At 44.3% G+C, this 20,203-nt stretch overlaps 1 protein-coding gene across 2 annotated transcripts in view; it reads left to right on the forward strand.

Annotated features, from left to right (window-relative positions):
* Positions 1–20,203, forward strand: part of lrig1 (leucine-rich repeats and immunoglobulin-like domains 1) — a 35,610-nt gene that overhangs the window by 6,810 nt on the left and 8,597 nt on the right. For both annotated transcript variants that reach the window (XM_085456043.1, XM_085456044.1), the window contains exons 2-9: positions 4,171–4,242; positions 5,010–5,084; positions 13,374–13,511; positions 13,735–13,878; positions 14,842–14,985; positions 15,432–15,575; positions 17,221–17,364; positions 19,484–19,564. In XM_085456043.1, coding sequence (XP_085312169.1) covers positions 4,171–4,242; positions 5,010–5,084; positions 13,374–13,511; positions 13,735–13,878; positions 14,842–14,985; positions 15,432–15,575; positions 17,221–17,364; positions 19,484–19,564 — 942 coding nt within the window. The remainder of the gene's footprint in view (positions 1–4,170; positions 4,243–5,009; positions 5,085–13,373; positions 13,512–13,734; positions 13,879–14,841; positions 14,986–15,431; positions 15,576–17,220; positions 17,365–19,483; positions 19,565–20,203) is intronic.

A 20,203-nucleotide genomic window follows, 5' to 3' on the forward strand; every position in this document is an offset into this window, starting at 1 on the left:
CATTTGTAAAACATTACACTGTTATCACACTAGACGGCAGGAGCATGCTCCTGCATTAAACCCTTGGTTTGCCTGCTGTGCAGACGGCATCAACGGGTTTGTGCTTCTCATATGGAGTGCCCAGTCTCGGGTCTGTGGGCCCAGCCGTGGGTTCAAGCAGCGCCTCGGGCTGCTGCAGAAACTTTCCCCAACCTCGTCCTGGTTTGTTTGGAGTGCGCTGCTTCATCTCCTGCTATAACCCCAAAGCGGCAACACTCACAACGGGGCTGCACATGGCCCCAAGATGTGCCTGCATCGGAAAACTTCAGAGTCACGCTCCCTGTCGGGCTGATTTCAAAGGCAGGAGCAGCCTCTTTGAGTTATGTGTGTGGGGGCAGTGAGTATCTGTAATGCAAATGGTAAAATATGCTGAGCCCATCAGCACTACATCTCTCTGATCTTGCACCTAAGTTCTCCTTGCCCCCCCTTCCAAGGATCTGGTATTTACTGTGTTTCTTTGCTCCGATTTTAACGAGTCAGATTTATCACTTCTATAGTAACGCTTGTCGGCCAGTTTATGCTTTTAACCTTGTCGAAACTGATAAGATACCGGCCCCACTTCTCATTCGCTGTATGACTTGTGTGTAAAATGGTGGCCGGGAGCTGGTGTTAGCTTTGTGTACACTCTCACTGCAGTTGCCGGGCTATAAACTGGCCTTTAATGACAGGAAGAGCAGCGTCGGTGTGTGTATGTGTGTTTGTGTGTCTGTGTGTCTGGCTCTCTGACACGCAGGTTATTATTTGACCAGTTTTACGATGCCATGAAGTCGACCACATTAAAGAGCTTTTGTCTCACAACTGGGCTACAGAAGGCTCATCCCTGACATCACTTCACACTTTGAGCGAGCAAAGTTCACACTGCATTTATCTACGATAGAAATGGGAAAAGATAATGATGATGTATCTCTGTATGTCTAAGTCCCTGCACTTTTCCTCCCTCCTCACATCTCCTCTCCCACACACAGGCTATGCGCTGACTTACAAGTGTAGTGTCATACGCTATGACATCACTCCACTACTCACAGGCTTCCTCTACTCCCACAGTACCCATAACGAAGCAATTTTTTAAAGCTTTTTAATGAGTTTTATGTGTCACATCGGCTACACAGTCCAGAAGTGATGGTCTTCTGCAGGCGCTAGGCTCCATTTTTCTTTCTAAGACACCTGCTCTATGAAGCAGGCCTTTCATGAGTTTATCATGCTTGCTTTTGAAGCGTTCCTTCCCAGGTATACTCGGATTGAGTCAAACCTTCCAACTAGTTGTTAAGGCGACCAGCTTAGGATGTTGTCAATTGAAGTATGTCTGTTGCTGTTTCATAAAGAACCTTTGATATGTTCCATCTTTAAGTGTTTTAGGGTACTGGTACTGGGCCAAGTTGACTTGGTGGGGTTGTTGTGAGCAAAAACTAAAATTTTTAGGTGCAATGCACTAGAGACGGCAGAGTGAAAGTACATCCGAGTAACTAAAGAGGCAGCAGATTGTATTGTTCAGTTATTTATTTGGAGGATAAAATAATATTTAATAATTGAAAAAGCTGTTCCTCCACATAAACTCACCCACGCACACCAAAGGACTCAAAATCTGAGGGAAAACATTGGTAGACTGTGTGATGAATGTTAATTGTGCCCCTTTTTGATTATCCAAAATGCTTTACTGGCATCAGCACATTAATCAGAACAGATTGAAGTCATTGCGAAAATTAGCATTTGATTCAACGTTTAGATTTTCCCACACTTTTTTTGGCTAACTACCTGGCTGAGAGTGCTTTTGAGTGTGATCCTGCTGACTAATGTCAAATAGTCCTGCCCATTATGAAGTAGTTGTACCACACAATGGAATGCAGTGTTTGAACCACTCTCAATTTTTTTTAAGGTAAATTGCAGTAGTGTTTGCCATGTTTAATAAAACACAGCTACACTTCGTTTTCCAGCTGGTTGAACTATACAGCATAAACTTGCAGAGCTTTATGGAACACTAAACCCAGTTTAGCATTTGAGAGGATATTTGGATAGTTCTTTTTTTTTTTCTTCTTCTTCTGAGCATGTTTGTTTCTGTTAGTGTTGGCGTCTGCATCTCTCCACTCGCGGAGCAGTCGAAAACTCAAAGACTTGTATTTTTCTTACCCGATGCAGCAAATTCTTTCAGAAACTGCATGAGTGCAAGGTCACTTTCTGGAAAGCATTAACAATGCTTAAAGCTGGAGTCACATTCCCTCCTTCTTTCCTGCCATATGAGGGAGTGTGTGTGTGGTGGCGATGGGGGTTGGAGAGGGAGAGAACCCAGCCCTTATCATCACCATCGCCTCCTTTACAGTAGGTGTTAAAATACTGTGAAACTTATCTCATCTGATAGGCAAGAAAACAGATTTGTCTCAATGAAGTGGGAAGGAAAAGACGGAGTTGTGTAAATACCATAGGTGACTGAGGAAAAAAAGGCACAGGCGTGCTTGCATATACACACATAAAGGGCCAGTTCTGTTTGCTGCTGTGGCCTTTGGCACCAACCCGACAGGTTTACCCCCCAACCTCGACTTTGTTCCTTCATCCTGCTTTATCCTTCTCCTTATTTTAAACCTTGAGTATCATATCTGCAGTCAATTTTCTCTGCTTAATTCAATATTAAATATGAAAGTTAGAAATTCACAAAGCTCCATGATTGTGGCGTTTTTGGATAAATCTTTTACTTGCTTGTTATGCAGCATGGACTGCTGAAATTTCTTCTGCTATTTTGTGCCAAATGCAGGTTGATTAGAAACTACTGATAGCTTGTCCAGATGACGGCACTGCCTCTCATGCTGTCGGTGTTGGGTGTATCTTTGGCTCATTATACCTGCCTCTAGGCAAAGGTGATCAATGGGGACTCTGTGTGTGTGTTGTTTTTTTGGCTTCGTCATAACAAGGTAATTTCCTCCCGTTGCAGGGAACAATAATTTAGCGATCTAGGCCTGAATGGGAGGTGCCCCAGTAAATGATCATGACATAGACATGCATACACACCTCTCTGTCAGCCCCGAGGGCAGACACACGCTCTGCTATTATCTCGTCTCACACACACACTTTGAGAGAAAGAAATGGGGAAAAAGACTGTCATTATCTGCAATTGAGCACAGAAGACAAGAAAGGGAAATCTGTCAAGTGAGATGGCTATTGAGACTGATGGGCATAAATTGTTTAAGAGAAAGTGTTGTGAGCATGAAGTATGAAAATGGCAGGTTTTTTGTGTTTGTTTAGCTTCAAATTTATCTTTTAAAAAAATATATGTCGCTGTCCAGTCTGTGGGCTTTTAAGGCCACTGTGGTAAAAGCCCACTGTGGGACAAGAGCAGAATGAGGAATGCGTTACATCAGGTAAAAGTGTCCCCAGACTCTGGGAACAAGTAGCCATCTCTCGGCAGGCCTGTGAAACATTCCTGGGCCGTCTCTCACGTCTGGACAGAGGGATGGAGGGGCGGGAGGCAGGCGGCTCGGAGCTGTGGGCTCCCTTTGTCTCGCCTAGCCTAGCCCCACCACGCAAACACAAACAGCGCTCTCACTGCGGCCTGCTCTGCCAACAGGCAGGCGACATGCCAGCTAGGCAGGAGGCAAGTGTGTGACACAGATAGCACTTGTCTACGCGAGATAAACTCGATTCATACGGCGTGGGAATCTCGGTGAAAAAGCAAAGGTGTGTTAGCTGTGTTTTTTTTTTTACCTGCACTCTTAACCGCAGTAAGGCTGTGTCACTGGACAAATCGCTCACTAATAAGCTTCTGTACAAGTCAAGTGCCAGCTATTAAATACACCGTTAGCTGAAAGTGCAGATTGACTGCTGCAGATGAATGGCCTGTGGGTAATGTTTGGAAAGTGAGCCAGGAGAGAGACGCTCTGTATCGATGGTATCGATTCGGGCCCTCCTTGAAGGCTGGCGTAAATTTATGTACTGCAGTGTTTTCAGGCATACTTAATGCAGACAGATGTGGATGTTTGTCAAATGGGAAACATAATTGCTGCTATTGATTAGGATCCTTATTTAAAGTGCTGAAAAATGCCAAGGACAAAAGCAATAAAAGATGTGAAACACCATTGCCCTGCAGGTATTTCAAATAATTGTTGTTTCCTGTCTTGTAATGAGCAACTTTTTGTTTGTTTTCAGAAATCTCGGCTACAACAAACTGACTTCCATCAGTCCTGAAGCCTTTGCCAACCTTCCCAACTTGAGAGAGCTGTAAGTAGTCACCCGCAGAGCACTCATGGTTTCTGCTGACAGTCTCCTTAAAATCTCCTAAACCCTTTTCAGTAAATGTGTTTGGCCCTGTTGGATTGTCACCTGAAGTGTCACCTGTTTTTTTTTTTTTTTTTTTTAAATAAAAAAATAAAAAATCAGTTACTTCATTCTGGCTAACTCCCATCTTTGCCGCGCCGCTTCCGAGCAGCATTCTCATATGTGTTCCCTTGAACTAAGTCCAATTGAGAATTAAGTGGTGGTTTTCTATATTAAGCCCTTTCCCCCACCACCTGATACTGTGGCCAACACTGGCCTTGTAAATATTTTATATGGTGAGGAGAGGGCTTGGTTTTGTGTCACTCAGCGCCAGTACACAAGGCACACACACACACAGATACAGGAACGTACTGGTGATACACACACTGGTGACATCTTTGGCAGGCCAGCGGGCCAGTCATACGCTCCCGGACATCTGTTTTACTCCCATGTTATTTTCAGTTTTTAAAAGGATGACTTGCCACTTGCTGTGCAGCAGACGTGAAAAGTCCTATATGTTGATTTATACGTGCTTTGACTGAAATGAGTTATAACAACCATATCTAAATATGTGTAGATATCTGTGCACACACATATATCTATCTATCTATCTATCTGTCTGCCTGTGTGTCTATCTATCTGTCTGTCTGTATATAGTCAATTTTCAAGGGTGCTCCTTTATCAGCGGTTTGCTTCTCTAACCCTCTTCTCTCTGTGTTTGTAACTTTCAGTCGGCTAGACCACAATGAGCTGACCTCCATACCAGATTTAGGACAGGCTGCATCCAAGATTGTGTCCCTCTACCTGTGAGTATTACTACACTTACTGATTAACATGGCACCAGAAGATCTGTATCCAAAAGAGAGACCTTTCCCTTGTAGCCTGTGTGTGAGGTGCCCCTGTGTGTTCACAGCTGCAACACACACACACATGCCCAGACTCACAAACAGTGACAACAACAAAGAGAGTTAAACGTTAGAGAGTGCGGTCACACTCACATCTGAAAGGGCACAGCAAATATTGCTCTTTTAGTAATTTTAACAGATTGATGAAGCCAGCCATGCCTATGTATCCCATGTCTGCAGAGGGCTTCTGTTACTGTATTCTTAGGTCAGTTGCCTCACTGGCGTGCTTTTAAATAGTCTGTTGACATATGTTGAGAAAGAATAGGCCTTTGCATCTCATAAGTAATGTTGAATTCATGTGAAGGTAGCCAAAAATTTGACTCGACTGCATTTAAATTAGCTGGTGTCAGTACGAATTTCTGTCTTCACGGATTAGCATGTGATGGAGTGAGCGACCAGTCCTTTTACCTTTCCATGTGGGCTTGTCTGCAGTGAGTGGTGCTGGCTGTTTGGAGTGTCAGCTCGTATATAGTTCTAAGTCGTTGCTCCCAGTTGTGAAATTGTGGCGGGGGGGCGCTGGCATCTTGCTGCATATTTACAGCCGTATTTGGAAAGGGCGTGGGTGCACTTGTGTTTGTCACAAACGTGGGCTCAGCAGTGTCTTTTTTTTTTTTTTTTTTTGCAATGGAAGGAAATTGATGAAGTGGGGGTAATTCAGTAACTTTATTCATGCTGCTAAAAGATGGCGAAAGCAGTGATGAGGCAAGCCCACAGAAATATGTGATCTTTTTATTTTTAATGTTGTTCATAATAAGATAAAGTTAATGCAATGCAAAGTAATTGAAGGAAATAAAAGAGTTCTGACACCTTGTTTTCTCAGGATGTTACCTAAAGCAACTCATAATGCAAGAGACAAAGGTTTTTAAAAAACCGGTATAAACTTCAACAAAGGTAGTGATTAGTCACATGGCCACAAAGTGCAGCAGTTTCCCTGAACGTTTGTTAACAAATAGAAATAATCAATATTCTGAGGATGTTTCTCCTCGTGAGTGCTGAGCAGCGGTGGCCTCTCTGCACATGCTCCACACATGTGCAGAGCATGTGACGAATGCAGCGCCTAGCCCCTCTGCTCAGGGTACGGGGGCGGGGCTTGCCAAAAGGGGTTCGATAACAGCAAGGAAAAATATGCCATTATTGTCCTAAATTGCTTGTGTTTTAGTTAATTAAAAAATTATAAATATGTATACAGTAACAGTAATGGAACCAACAAAACGAGCTGAACTACATATTTCACTGTGCAAATATAAATGTAGCTGCAGTGCACTTCTTCCCGACACCTCCGATTGGGGTCAACAAGGCAAATAAATGTGGGTAGTGATGCTGGCCTGTGAATGGATATGGCAGCGTTGTGGTTATTGCGGTATCCACAAACATTCTCACAACTCGCTCAGCCTGAAACGAGCAAGTTAATCGGCCATCGTCGAGTGCGAACCATTAGCTTCACTCTGTATTTTCTTTCACACTTTGCTGGCATCCAGGCGGGCTGCATGGTAGTAAAGTACACAGCTGCTGGTTCCTATTACATTGGTCATCGACATATCAGCTTCAGCGGGGATCTTTGTGGGAGTCACGCGTCCGCCTCTCCCTGTGTGTCATCTGCCTGCTTCTCAGAATTTATCGTGATGCACTGATGTGGTCAGAATATTACTGTAAGCTGTGGACAGTTGGTAAGGGAAGCATCTGTGGTTTGATTATTCAACTCTAACAGATGTCTGTTGACGTGTATCAGAAGTTTGACCTTCTGTTATTGTGTGTCATGGTTTGTTTGTTTGTTTGGGGGTTTTTTTGGTCTGTATCTTTAAATTTTAGCACAGTCTCATGTTCACTCTGCCTCTGATATAAAACAGACTGGAGCAAGTTCACCTTTACTTGCACAAACTGTGTCCAGTTGCAGGCCCTGCAAATGATTGGGGTGTCTTTTTTTGGGTCTGACTTGCAGCCTGTTGCTAGGGGAAAGGCCAGTAGTGCTGATGGGAGTGGAGGCTGGTGGGAGGGTCAGATTTTTACTAAGCCATGCAGCTGAAGTGAAGGCCCACCGAAGCACTTGCAGCTGCAGCTGTCAGTCACATAGCTTACAGTAAAATGGGTGAGGGTAGGGAAGGGGAGGAAGGATGAGAAATCAGGGAGGTAGTAATAGATCGTAGTATCAGAGCAGGATGACACCATCATATATCGAAAGAGGAATGGTTAAAGGAGAAGTAGTGGATGAGGCAGCAGGAAGGGTGCAGAAAAGAAAGGAAAAAGGAAGTGAGAAGTGATCTTGGGTTCAGTGTCATTCCCAAAAGTAAATCCAATGTGCTTTAACACACCAACCACTAAGTCCTCTGCAGTGTGTGTGTGTGTGTGTTCGCGCGCGTTCGCGCGCATGCACCTTGGCAGACACAGCAGCTTGGGCTGCTGGGCGGTGTTCCCGTGCTGTTGGTTGGAGATCGTCCGGAATGTAGTCTGACTAGAAGTTTGTGTGAGACAGTGGCTTGCATAAACATACAAACACCCAGGGAAGCAAATGGACAGAGAATCTGTCTTCAGCCGCTCATCAAACAGTAAACTCTCCAAAAGCCCAAGAGCATTTTATATGTGGTTGCTACTGACTGACAGGCTGACTCCCTCCGAGTCTTCTAGTCTATCGAATGACTTGTTGCAGACAAGGTATGCAGTCATGAATAAAAGGATCTATCCAGAAGGTGTCTTGACACAGAACCTGAAATAAATGGTGAGCTCCTAGTAGGGCTGGGCGATATCTTTTTTTTTTTTTAAATATCCATATATTTTCATACGAGATATAAGATGTGACAATATCGTTTATATCGATATAGTCTATGTTACGTTATAATTATACTTATGGAGCCGCAAGTTTGCCTCTCTTTCGTCCACTTTTGTCTCTACGCAACGTTACTCGGCCTCGCCTCTCCTTCACTGAACACAATTTCCCTCCCCCATAGCTTCACCTGCAGGCAACGACAAGATGAACACGGCAAATCTCCGTTAACGAGTTACCGCGGATCGCCCCGTGCGTGGGGCTGGACGGCGTCAACGTGTTAGCGAGCTAACCGCGCTAACGACCTAAAATCCTTTCATTTTCTCAAAAATCGATAGTGCGCCTTATGTATGAATTCTGGTTGTGCTTGATGACCGCGAACCAATTTTATGTGGTACACGGCGCTCAGCAATCTGTCAAAAAATGTTTTAGTACGACTTTGGTAAGCTATGGAGCTGCACCGCTTGATGGATTGTCGGAGCATTACGGCTACCGTAGTCTGGAGCCTCGCTGAGTGCACGTACTGTGCTTCAACGTAATATTACCGTATTGTGTGTGTATAAGGGCCATAAATGGCACCTGTTAAGAGACATGGTTGCAAAGGCTATGTCCACACGTACCCGGGTATTTTTGAAAACGGAGATTTTTCTATGCGTTTGCACCTTTCGTCCACATGTAAACAGCGTTTTCGGTCACTGAAAACCGAGATTTTTAAAAACGCCTGCCAGGGTGGATATTTTCGAAAACTCAGTTTTTGCATTTACATGTGGACGAGGAAAACGGAGAAAACGCAGCGTCAAAGGTGTGCGCCTTTTTTGATGTCAGACTGTGCGCCATGTTATTGTTTCGGTGAAATGAATTTCTACAATGGGGGAGACTGTTACTGTTAATTTTACTCTCTGCAGTGTTTAAATGCTTACACATACACACACAGTCACTGTCCCTCCACACATAGGACTCGGTTCTGCTTCTATGCGCCATCTTTGTTTACTATCTCCCACCGAGGCTTCTAGACTTCTGATTGGCCAACATTTCTACACGGTTAGGAATATATCGCCACCTGTTGCTTTGGCATGTTCCTAGCAGCGTTTTCCTTCATTTCTGCCTTTATTGTGTGGACGGGATTATTTTTTAAAACAAAAATGGAAAATCTCAGTTTTCAAAAATACCCGTGTACGTGTGGACGTAGCCAAAGAGGATTTCAAACTCAAGGCTGCCAGCCACGCAGTAGAACTTGGGAATAGAGCAGCTGTGAAATCTGTCTGTCTTTGTTATTATGCTCATCGTCTTTTAGTTTACATTTTGACTGCACAATTGTGAGCTTTTTGTTATGCACAAAAACAACATTGCTTTCTTTTATTTATGGAGAATTATTATTTAATAAATGCTGATAATTTATTTTTGAGTAATTTCTTCATGTACATCTACGCTGTATGTTAATAAGTGCCTGTGTGACATCTGGGACACAGCTTTGACTAAGAACTCTCTTTTTGTTCTTACCTTATGGCTTTAAAAAAATACCGAGATATATACCGTATATCGCCATCCAGCTAAAAAATATCGAGATATGAATTTTGGGTCATATTGCCCAGCCCTAGCTCCTAGGATTTTTGGCATTATAAATTTCTGCCAAATGAAGAACAATAATTGCAAAAATGAACACTTGTGGGTTTTTTTTTTTTTGTACATTCATTATTCACCTTCACTGGAAGGTGAAGAACGAAACTGCTGACTGATTCATGTGGGTGTGCAATATACAAAATGAAAAACAAGTACATCAGCCTGGCTTCAACGGAAATAATAGGAATGCTAAAAAGAGACGAGTGGGCAGGTGAGTTGCTTTTGTTCTCAATGTTTTGTTTGATTGAGAAATGACTCAGACTCAAATTTTTGGCCTTTTTGGTGCCTCTTGTAGCACTCTCCCTTTGGTGCTTTCATCCTTTCCGTACATGTCTGCGAGCTCTGTTTTTTGCTGCACTTTTTGATCGGGTACAGACAAGCATGGCGGGGTGGTCGAAACTTGTGGTCACTTTCAATTTGATTAGATGTCCATCAATCATCACATAAAAGACATGAATTACTATTAAGTCATCTGAGCATGTCAAACTTTCTGTTAAATCATCCAAAGGCCATATGCCAGGCACCCACAGTTCCACAATACAGTTGGCGAGCCTGCTGATGTCCTGCAGGCTCCCAGAAAGCCACAGCAGGATGACAAGCAAACCAGAAGCAAGTAAATGTTTTAAAATCAGAGTGTCAAAGCGACAGCAGAGCAGCACAAACTTTCCTATTGTGCTCATCGCCTGCTTCAGAGGGGCTCTTTAACACAGCTTGGGATAGAATATGTATGGCCCACTGGATGATCTAATTTTCAAATAATTCTCCCTTTGTCCTGACAGTGGACTTCAAACGGAAAGAGACGGGCCAAACAATCGACTTCAGAGATGGCACTGGAAACAGGAGAATGGGCACGCTAGTGTATCCCCCCCAACAAATGCACTTTCCATACATCAAAAGACGTGTCAAAATGAGCCGGGCTCATGATAATCAGATGGTCGATGGGGCAGGGTAATGAAATTTGGAATTAAGTGGAATCAAAGCGAATAAGGAACTCCTGGACATCAAAGGGAGCACGGGTGAACCGAGCTCCTCTTTATCAGAAATGTCACTAGCCGTATGATAATCAGTTTTCATGATCGCTACTATTGTATGTGCAGACTTCAAACACGATGAGCGCCGAGGCTTTATCCGTCTCTCACACGGTGCAGCTGGGCTCTGGCTGTGGGAGGGGAAAGTTTGATTGGAGCGGTGGAGGAGGAACGGGGGGGGGGGTTCAGCCTCTCCCACCAGTTTGAGACTGATCTGTTTTTCCACAGTGAAGGTCACCAGCTGTTGACCTCGCCTCACCCCATAATCCCCCCTCATTTTCTCCTCACCCCTTTGCTTCCTTCCTTCTTTCTTTCCATCCCTTTCTTGCTCTTATTGCTCACTGTTGCCACTGTCTGTTGCTCTGGCCCATGTGTGCGTTTGTTATTTGTGTTGTGTGTTTGCGCATGTGTGCTCATCCTTAACCATTTCTGCCACTGTTTATTCAGGTGGGCCACTGTGGTTTGAACCCTCCTACATCCCATACACCAATAAATGACTGTGTGTGTGTGTTCATCTGCTGGCTGCAGGCTAGAAAAAGAGGAGGGATTGACCTTGTTTTGATGAGTTTGACTGGTAGAGCACCTGCCACCTCACACTTTCCGTGAAGCACGCACATGCACTGCCCTTTTAAATATAACACTATCAAACTCTTAAAAGGTCAAGTGAATTGATTTAAAGATGCTGCACGTGATTTGGTTAAAATCTCTCTGTCCCTGATGTTTGATAAGTAATAAGCTGCCTAACTTCCAAGAAGACCGTGACCTTTTATTAACCGAATTGGTTCGACATGGTGATAGTGTGTATTATCAGATTTGGAAAGAATCTACAGTAAATCTGAATGAGGCAGGCCACGTGACAGTACTCTTAGGTTTGGATCATAGACTGTGTTTAAAAGCCACTGTGGATTTTTGAACGATTAACCTTAGCATTATGAAGAATGTGATGTGAAAGAACACTATTTTAGACCAGAAGGTGCAATGCTAAGCTATCAGCTACTGTCAGCTAGTGTGAAGCCTTAAGTGGGGTTTTGTTGTTGTTGTTGTTGTTTTTCATTGCTAGTTTGCTGTTTTGAAACCATACATAAGATGTGCTCCTTTCTGAAAAACCGTTTTGTTTAATTGTGGCCATTCTAACTTAATATTTCATTCATTATTTCCTGGAATGAGTGACTTAGCCTAACAACTTATCGGGAAAGTCTTGCCCCCTCCCTGATCAGACGATTGGCTTCATTTTTCAGACCTATATCCGTGCTGCCTATCACTGTACCTTCAGGTTTCATACGGGTGCTTGAATTTGACCCTGAAAAAGGCGTATGAACCCTGTACCTTACAACAGGTTGCATCGTCTACCAGAGAATTACATTAAGATGCTCCAAAAAGCACCAAAATCCAGTACTGTGACTGGAATTAGGAGAGATGCAGCTTTACAGACAGTACCTGACGAAGGAGGGGAATTAGCTTCCAGCTATATTAATTTCATGATAGACGTTCAGCGATTAGCATTATGATGCAGCAGGACTACTTTTGGAGCCATGAGAGGAACTGTAGTTTTGTGGCACTCCAGACAGCTTTGTTTAAATTCAAGAGAAAAAAGAAGTTGGTGTCATTTGCTGGAAAAAGGCTCTTGGGAAGTTGTGATTAACTAGTTAGAAGCATCAAATGGTTTTGCCTTACAAGGTGATGTCAAACACGTTGCTTGTGAAAGCTAAAAAAAAAAGCCTCCGTCATGTAGCAAAGATCTCCCTTGAGTGGTACATGTCAGATGATGAAGTGGCAGTTTGCTTATTGCTCTGCCTTTTTGTGTTACTCTGTCGTGTTTCCTATCTTTTTAAATGTTTTGTTTTAGTTTTGTAAAAACAATGGATGTGGTACTAAATGGATCCCCTGACCCTAGTTAGCACCTAGTCATGTGTCAAACGTGTCATCCAGCAAAAGCTTTCATGTACACTCAGATTACACAGGCCTTCAGTCTCCAGACACACACACACACACACACACACACACACACACACACACACACACACACACACACACACCACTTTGGTTGCAACACGGATAAATGTCAAATATCACACTCCATCAGTCTATCTCACTCTTTATTATATCACTGTCTTTCTCAACCTCTCTGTGTGGAACACGTCTGCTCCACAAAATAAAGTCAAGTCAAGTCAACTTTATTTGTCAATTCTGCCACATGTACAGGACATACAGAGAATAGAAATTTCGTTACTCTCAAAGAGCACAGATGTGGAGGAGGTCAGAATAGGGTAAAGAGAGTCACCCTCATTTCTGAACAAGAGCTCTAAACAGGACAGCCTGAGAGGAAATTCAGTCTCCTTTCAGGCTTCTGGCTAAACCAGGCTAGCACCCACTGACAAAGCTCGGCGGAGATCGAGGTTTCCTTGTGTGAAAACTCCCTGGGTTCATTAGGACCTTTAAAGTAACTCCTCTCCCCATTTCACAGCATACCAAGATTTTCCTTCAAGTGGCTCTGGTTCATCACTGAGGCCCCATCCATCAGACAGATTTTGTGGCTGTTTTTTTGTCCTTGGGAGTTGTTTAAAGAAGACCAGCCTCTGTTTGGAAGCACTTAAAGTACTACATTTTGTGGTGGATGAAGACCACTTTGTTCTGTGTGTTGTCATTCTCTCACTCTCTCTTCCCGAATGGGCTTACAGAAGCCAGTGGGATTGGAGTGGCTTCCCTGATGGGAAGAGTACACAAAGTTTAGGTAACAGTGAGGACCACACCTTATGTCTTCTGTTTGTGTTCTTTATTTTTCAGACATCATAATAAGATTCGCAGTATTGATGGCAGGCGGACTGGGGAGCTGCTTTCTGTGGAAACCCTGGACCTGAGCAATAATGACATTACTGAGCTGCGAGGACAGTGCTTCCCTGCAGGCCTCCATATCCGAGATCTGTAAGTAGCATCTCAGAGGATTCCTGTGGCACGTCATGCACCAGCTATTTAATTAAAACAAAATTAAATAAATTAGTAAAGATAAATATGTTATTTATTATATGAGGAAACTTTAGTTCTGTAACTAATATTAAGTGATGTTAATGGACATGCACATGCAAAATAACATGTTTTCCAAATATAAGATTTCTAACAAACCTCACTGTGGCTTCCCTTTGTTCAGGTACCTCAGTAACAACAAGATCAATGTGTTGGAGCTCGGAGCTCTGGACCATTTGGGCGAAACCCTACAGGTTCTACGACTGAGCCGAAACCGCATCAGCCAGATCCCCGTGAAAGCCTTCCAGCTCCCGAGGCTCACCCAGCTGTGAGTGCCACTGGATTTGATCAGTTTTAACAATGTAGGCTAGTGTGCTGACAAGCTTGAGCTTTGATCTGTCAAAACAGTTCACCCTGCAAAAACATTACGCTGTTGTCATATCATATTTAGGCTGAAAACCGAGCGCCTTTCCCAATTGTAGTGTTTGGAAACTACACAGAGATGAGCCTTTTCCCTGAGAAGGAGCTTCTAGTGTCTGCTGATTGAGCTGTGTGTGTGTTTAACATTTAGAGTGCTGTTAGTGTGAGCTGTACCACTAGGGATGGATAAGACCTGACTAGGTAAACACCAGAGCCATATTATTGGTGATTTATTGCCTTCTTCCATATCCCCCAAAGTGGTTAGTTTAGTCCCCACACCATGCTCCTTTATCTTCGTCAAACTTCCCTCTAGCATAACGGTGAGGTAGACCCATTTGTAGCTCAACGCCTCCATTCTGGAGAGCAAAGGGACTCGCGTAATGGGAGTCTCTCTCCATTGTGGCTCCAGTAGTTTCCCCAGGTGCCTTTTGTTGGACATGGGGCCCCAGTGACACTGTATCACCACATGCTAGAGGTGATGCACATGAGACACAAAAGAAGCTTTGTGAATGTTTATCTTTGAAAAAGCTGAAGGCTTTTACAGCCTACACACACGCACACACACACACACACACACACACACACACACACACACGCACACAGCGGCTGTACAGATTCATTGTTACATCCACAGGCACCTCAGGCTTTTTATACAAAGAGAAAATGAGTAAAGTTTTTAATCATCTCACTCTGTCTTAATTCAAGGGGTAATAACACATGTAGTGTACAACCCTGGCCCCATACCACCACCAATGCTTGATAAATGCCTTTGCTGAATAAGGGCAAAACAAGGGGAAGATGTTTTTTCTGCTGCTTCTCTTTAAAATGGTCTTCTGTTTACAGTCATCTGTTTTGTCCTACCACCTTTCAGTGAGCTGAACAGGAACCGTATACGCCAAGTGGAGGGTCTAACCTTCCAGGGTTTATCCAGCCTGGAGGTGCTCAAACTACAAAGGAACAGCATCGGCAAACTGACTGACGGAGCCTTCTTTGACCTGGCTAAGATGAAAGTCCTGTACGTACTAAACATGACCTTTAATCATACCAAAGAGAATCATTTATTTAAAACTATTATCCGACTGGTTTTGTTTTACTTTCACAAGTTCTCCTGCACAGCAGAGGACAAATCCGAATAGTTGGAAAAAAAAATCTAATTTAAAGAATTTGGGTGCTGCAGTTAGTTTGGAGCGAGCACTATCTGATTGGCTAATCCTATTTGCACTCATTTACTGCCATTACAGGAATACTCACTGACTAAAAAAGATCTTTTTGTACCCTTACTGGAACTTTCTCACAATTACACTTTTCCCCCCTCCACCCAGAACTTTTACATAATCACTTAAATTACACGCAAAATAACAGAGTAATGCTCACAAATTGCATTGTAATTTATGTCACAGTAATGTGGTGAAGTGTTGTGAGATCAACAGATTCTCACTGCAGTATCTCTGTGTCATGCAGGCACCTGGACTACAACAGCCTGACGGAGGTGAACAGTGGCTCGCTTTACGGACTGACTTCCCTGCAGCAGCTGTTCCTCAGTAACAACTCCATAGCACGCATCAATCCTGATGGGTGGAAGTTCTGCCAGAAGCTAAGGGAGCTGTAAGTACCAGCATTCAAATTAGCCCGAACGCACACTCTCTTGCCAGATGTACCGCTAAAACGTTTCACCGGAGAGTGGTTAAATATCCGAAAAACTCAGCTTGGTAACGACAAAAAGCGTATATATCAGTGCAGTTTGCATTTTTTAAAATAAAGGTTTAAATGCTAGCTCTTAAAGTTTCCACTAACACTAAATGTGGATTCTTAAAGCCTCGAGAGCCCAACTCTTTTGACCTGCCACCCATATCATCATCATCACCATCTCCCTTTCAGGGTTAAACGACATTTTGTTTTAACACTCAGTACGCTTACACTATTCTTAGGATTAAGCCTGTTTATCCCATAATTAGAGCTGGGCTCAACAGCACTCGAGCGCTTCGACATGAGTTTTTGTGCTCCGTGTGTAAACCTGCGGCAAACCGGCGTGTAAATCCTCCGCTGGATGTTGTGGTAATTACACTGAAGGATCACCTTCACTGCCTTTGTCTGCCGAGTTATTATCTGAGAGTCTTTCCTGCACTGTTGACACGACTGTCGTAATGCCGCTTTAAAGTGCTTCGCTCAGCTGAGGCGTTGCTAACTACGAGGTAGCCGGGGCTATCTGTGGCGCCTATGTTTGTTTATGTGTAACAGTCAGAATGGATAAAGTGGTAGATGGTGATCGCGCTAGTTTGCTCTGGGTATCTCAGCGCCGCTTCCTGTACGCTCCCAGCACACGTTTCTCCCAGCACCACACCTTTCCACCAGTTATATGATTTTATTATCTGCGTTTTGATGACCCTCACGGCTGATAGAAGTGAGTGACTCGTCTTTATGAGAAGCCTTGTTATTGCATTCCCGATTCGCCGGGCTGAACTGGTCATCAGGGAGAATCTCTGCACACATGACTAGTCAAGCAAACCTGAGACAGACAGAGAGGGCAATAAAATGCACAATACTGCCTTTGAGCACTGTTTGAAAGATACCGTTGTAAGATTTATTATCAGTGGTAATCAGGATTTGCCATAAAAACCACGAAAAGAAGAAACATTCTTAGAAGTCTCTTCAAGCTGTAGTTTCATTTCTTTTCTTTTATTTTCCTTTTCTTTTTAAGATTGCAAGTAAACCATCTCTCTGAATTCCTAAAACAGGGGAAATCCCTTGGAAACCCATGCAGTGTCGACACCCCATTAGTATGTTCCTCAGGCCTTTTAATAAAAAAGAAAAGATTTAGAGGCTGGATGTGAATATGAGCAACATTTTGAGGGTTCCAGGACACGAGTAGCAGTTTATTCCCCTGGGGTTTACCACACGCTTAAGTAGTCTTATAAACGGAGGTTGTAGACATGCTGAGTCCCAACCCAGAATTTCTTTTCTTTCCTGTCAGACGATGCGAAGCTCATTTAAGCTCTGACTTCTGCTAAATCCATTCTCCGTTAACATCATGCGGTGTGGAAAACCGTACAATGGAAAAACGCATCATAAACTGGCAAATGGTCATCGAATGGGCTTTGAAACTGAAGTATAATGATGTCGTGAGCGGTCTCAGTGGTCTGCCAACCTTCCAGACCTCACACAGAATATTTCTCTCTGTCTGTTCTGTTTTTTTCCCTCACTTTCTCTCTGTCTCTCCTCTTCTTCTGTCTCTATTTCTTTCTCTCTCCAGGAATTTGTCTTACAACAACTTAACTCGTCTGGATGAAGGGAGTCTGGCAGTGCTCGGGGATCTCCACACCCTCCGTCTGGGCCACAACTCTATCAGCCACATCAACGAGGGAGCCTTCAGAGGCCTCAAGGCTTTACGCATCCTGTAAGTACACCAGCCCACCCCCAACCACCATTACCAAGCCCTAAACAGACCCCTAACTCACACATTATGCCCCTGCTGACCATAAGGTTAAGACGTGCCACTTGGGAGCAGTGAAAATTGAGATGCTTAATTTTGTTTTTTGCCTGGGTGACATTTGATAGTTAATCTCATGAAGTCCCTTCGTTTGACATAGGAAAGAGGGAGCTGTTGGCTTTCAGTGAGGGTTTACTGTCATTTGTATTCATGTCTTTTACAAGGTGTCTATTGTCATGGTTTCTGTAGCAACTTCTTACTTTTTTAGTGCCTTTTTTCACTTTGTTTCTTCAGTTTTGTCTGGGGCGTTTGTTTTGTCTCCAAACACCCAGCAATCTTGGATCTAAAAGGATTCTGTGTCACTCGGCTCCCTTGAGATCCTTCCTGGCTTTTTTGAAGCCATGAATGAAGATAGAGGATTTTTTTTTCCTTTCCCTGATCCACCATGTGTACAAAAAGCCCAAAGAAAGAAAAGGGGAGAACCACAGGGAGAAAGCCGGTGGATAAATCCAGCAGAAAGACTTGGGGGTCTTGGTCCCTAACCAAGGTCTTCTTGGCTGAGCTGTTCACAAGAGAGCCAGAGAGGAGAGTAATACCAGAGCTTGCTAGAAAGGCTCTCTGACAGCAGGGTCAGAAGCCAAGGCACATAAGGCTTCTCCCTCTGCTGGCACGCTGGATGCCAGATAACTAGCTACAGAGGGTGGAACAGGGAGCTTTCACTGCCATATCTCAGCCCTTCTCATGTTTTTCTTTCTTGTCTTTAATTAACCGCTTTGTTTCATTTGGCTGCACACTTTCAAAGCCCTCTTAATGCCCATTTCTTCCCCTCTGTTATTCTAAGTGTGTTCTGTCATCTCCTAACGATATCCCACAATACATATAATCTCTGTCTTAATTTTGGAATTTTTTCCTCCTCTCTTGTACTCCTTCTGCTCGGTGTCTTTGAGGCAGGCCTAATCTAATCAGCAGTGGGGAGGACGTGCATAGGCTGGGCCCTGAAAAGGAGCCGGGGGAGCTTTAATTGGGCCGGAGTGGCTGGTTGCGCTGGCATGGGGCTGGAGCCTGAAACGGGGTGTGAAAGCTCCAAACAAGCCAGCCTGCCCTCTAATTCGGCCACGGGGGTCGTTGGCTCATCGGGGCCCCCCTCTCCGTGCCCCCATCTCTCCCTCACTCTCTCTCTCTCGCTCGCTCCTCTACTCTGCAGCCCCCGCCGCTGCCCTTGCTTTAACAAGGCAATAGCCTTTAACATCCACCCAGCCAGAAAGAGTAGGAAATTGGCAGCTCCAGTCCAGTCAAACAGACACAGTCGTCAGCACAAAGTGAAAAGAACCAAAAGGGGATAAGAGATGCTTGGAAAGCAAATGGGAGGAGGAGTGGAGGTGGCTATTGTGGTGGGGGCGGAGGGGTGGGGCTGACCATTAACCCCGAAGGCCCTTTCTCAAGTTTGAGGAAAGTCTTTTTTTTTTCTTTTTAATGGCTTGGAGAAGTTCTCAGACTCTGCCGCTTGTTCTTTTTGATCACCATGCAGCAGGGCGGAGCGGTGGCCCCTCTGCAGCTATGACTTCACTGAAAGAGGTAGCTCTCAAGCAGAAGCATTCAGCAAGTGTTCGGAAACCCCCAACTTTCGTTCACTCAATCTCTTCTGTCTTTGTCTGGCCATGACTAAGCTTGGCTGCTAACCCCGTCGGCACTCTTGGCTGCGCCGTACCTGCCAGCATCGGACTTGCAGTCCGAACTGTCTGGCTTCTGGCATTGTGTTCTTGCCAGTCCCTCTACGCCATCATGAATTATACATGTTTCCCTGCACTAGGGTTTGCCTCAACACACCAGCGCGCATGCACACGTTTTCACACGCACACTCCTTCTCCACCCCTCTAAGGAAAGAATATGCTTGGTTGGCAGAGCAGAGCGGGAGAGGGGCTCTTTAAGCCAGGTGCAGCGGGGGCGAAGGGGGTAACCCGTGACTTCCAAGAGCAGCTTCTGCCAGGGCTGTGAAGCGCTTCAGCGCTGCCAGGACCAATCCCTGTTCCTCTCCTCAACCGCCTTCCGCCGTTCTTATCCTCCTCTTTTCTCTCATTCTCCACAGGGAGCTGGACCATAACGACATCTCAGGCACAATAGAGGACACCAACGGGGCCTTCTCTGGATTGGACAGCCTCATCAAGCTGTGAGTGTCTCCCCTCCTTTTCATCCCTCAGCCCTGGCCTGCCACTGTCTCTCTGCTCTCTTCAGAAAACAAAAATAGAGAAAGCGAAGGGAGCCGCCTCCTTTTCTTGCATCCCAAAGCCACTCCAGTTTAAGTTTGTTTAGAACTTTGAGACACTATCACGACCCCACACTTTACTTTGAAAAAAACATGCTCACACTGAGCAACAATTTAAAGGTCCCCTCTTTATTTAGTTTATTAGTTTTTTTTCTCCTCATCCTATAGAGGCCACTTTCTCTTCAGTTCATTCTAGCGTTCATCTTGTGATTTGATTGTAAGCTTTATGGGCAAACTGGGTTCTCTTTGCTGATAATGGCTGGAAAAATGAGTCATGTTTTTAATTACTCATTGGTGCTTTCAAACGCCTTGTATAAAGTTCAATATCAAAAGTTAGTAAGCTTAGAAATTACAGAGGCGTGAAGTTTCTGGCAATGAGCAGCAATCATCAACCCACAGGATGAAAAGATGATGTCCAGCCAAGATGGTTCCCAGTGTGAGCACCGCTGAAAGAAAGAATGAGAGAAAGAGGGGAGAGAAAGGGCTTTTCTTTGAGCTGGCAGGGGTTCGCTCCCCAATAGGCGAAGGACTATTTCTCCTCCA

This window comes from Copadichromis virginalis, linkage group LG5 (genome assembly GCF_057382275.1).
Source record: "Copadichromis virginalis isolate Kocher_CV1m ecotype Utaka linkage group LG5, C_Virginalis_male_GT1.1, whole genome shotgun sequence".
Taxonomy (NCBI): Eukaryota; Metazoa; Chordata; class Actinopteri; order Cichliformes; family Cichlidae; genus Copadichromis; species Copadichromis virginalis.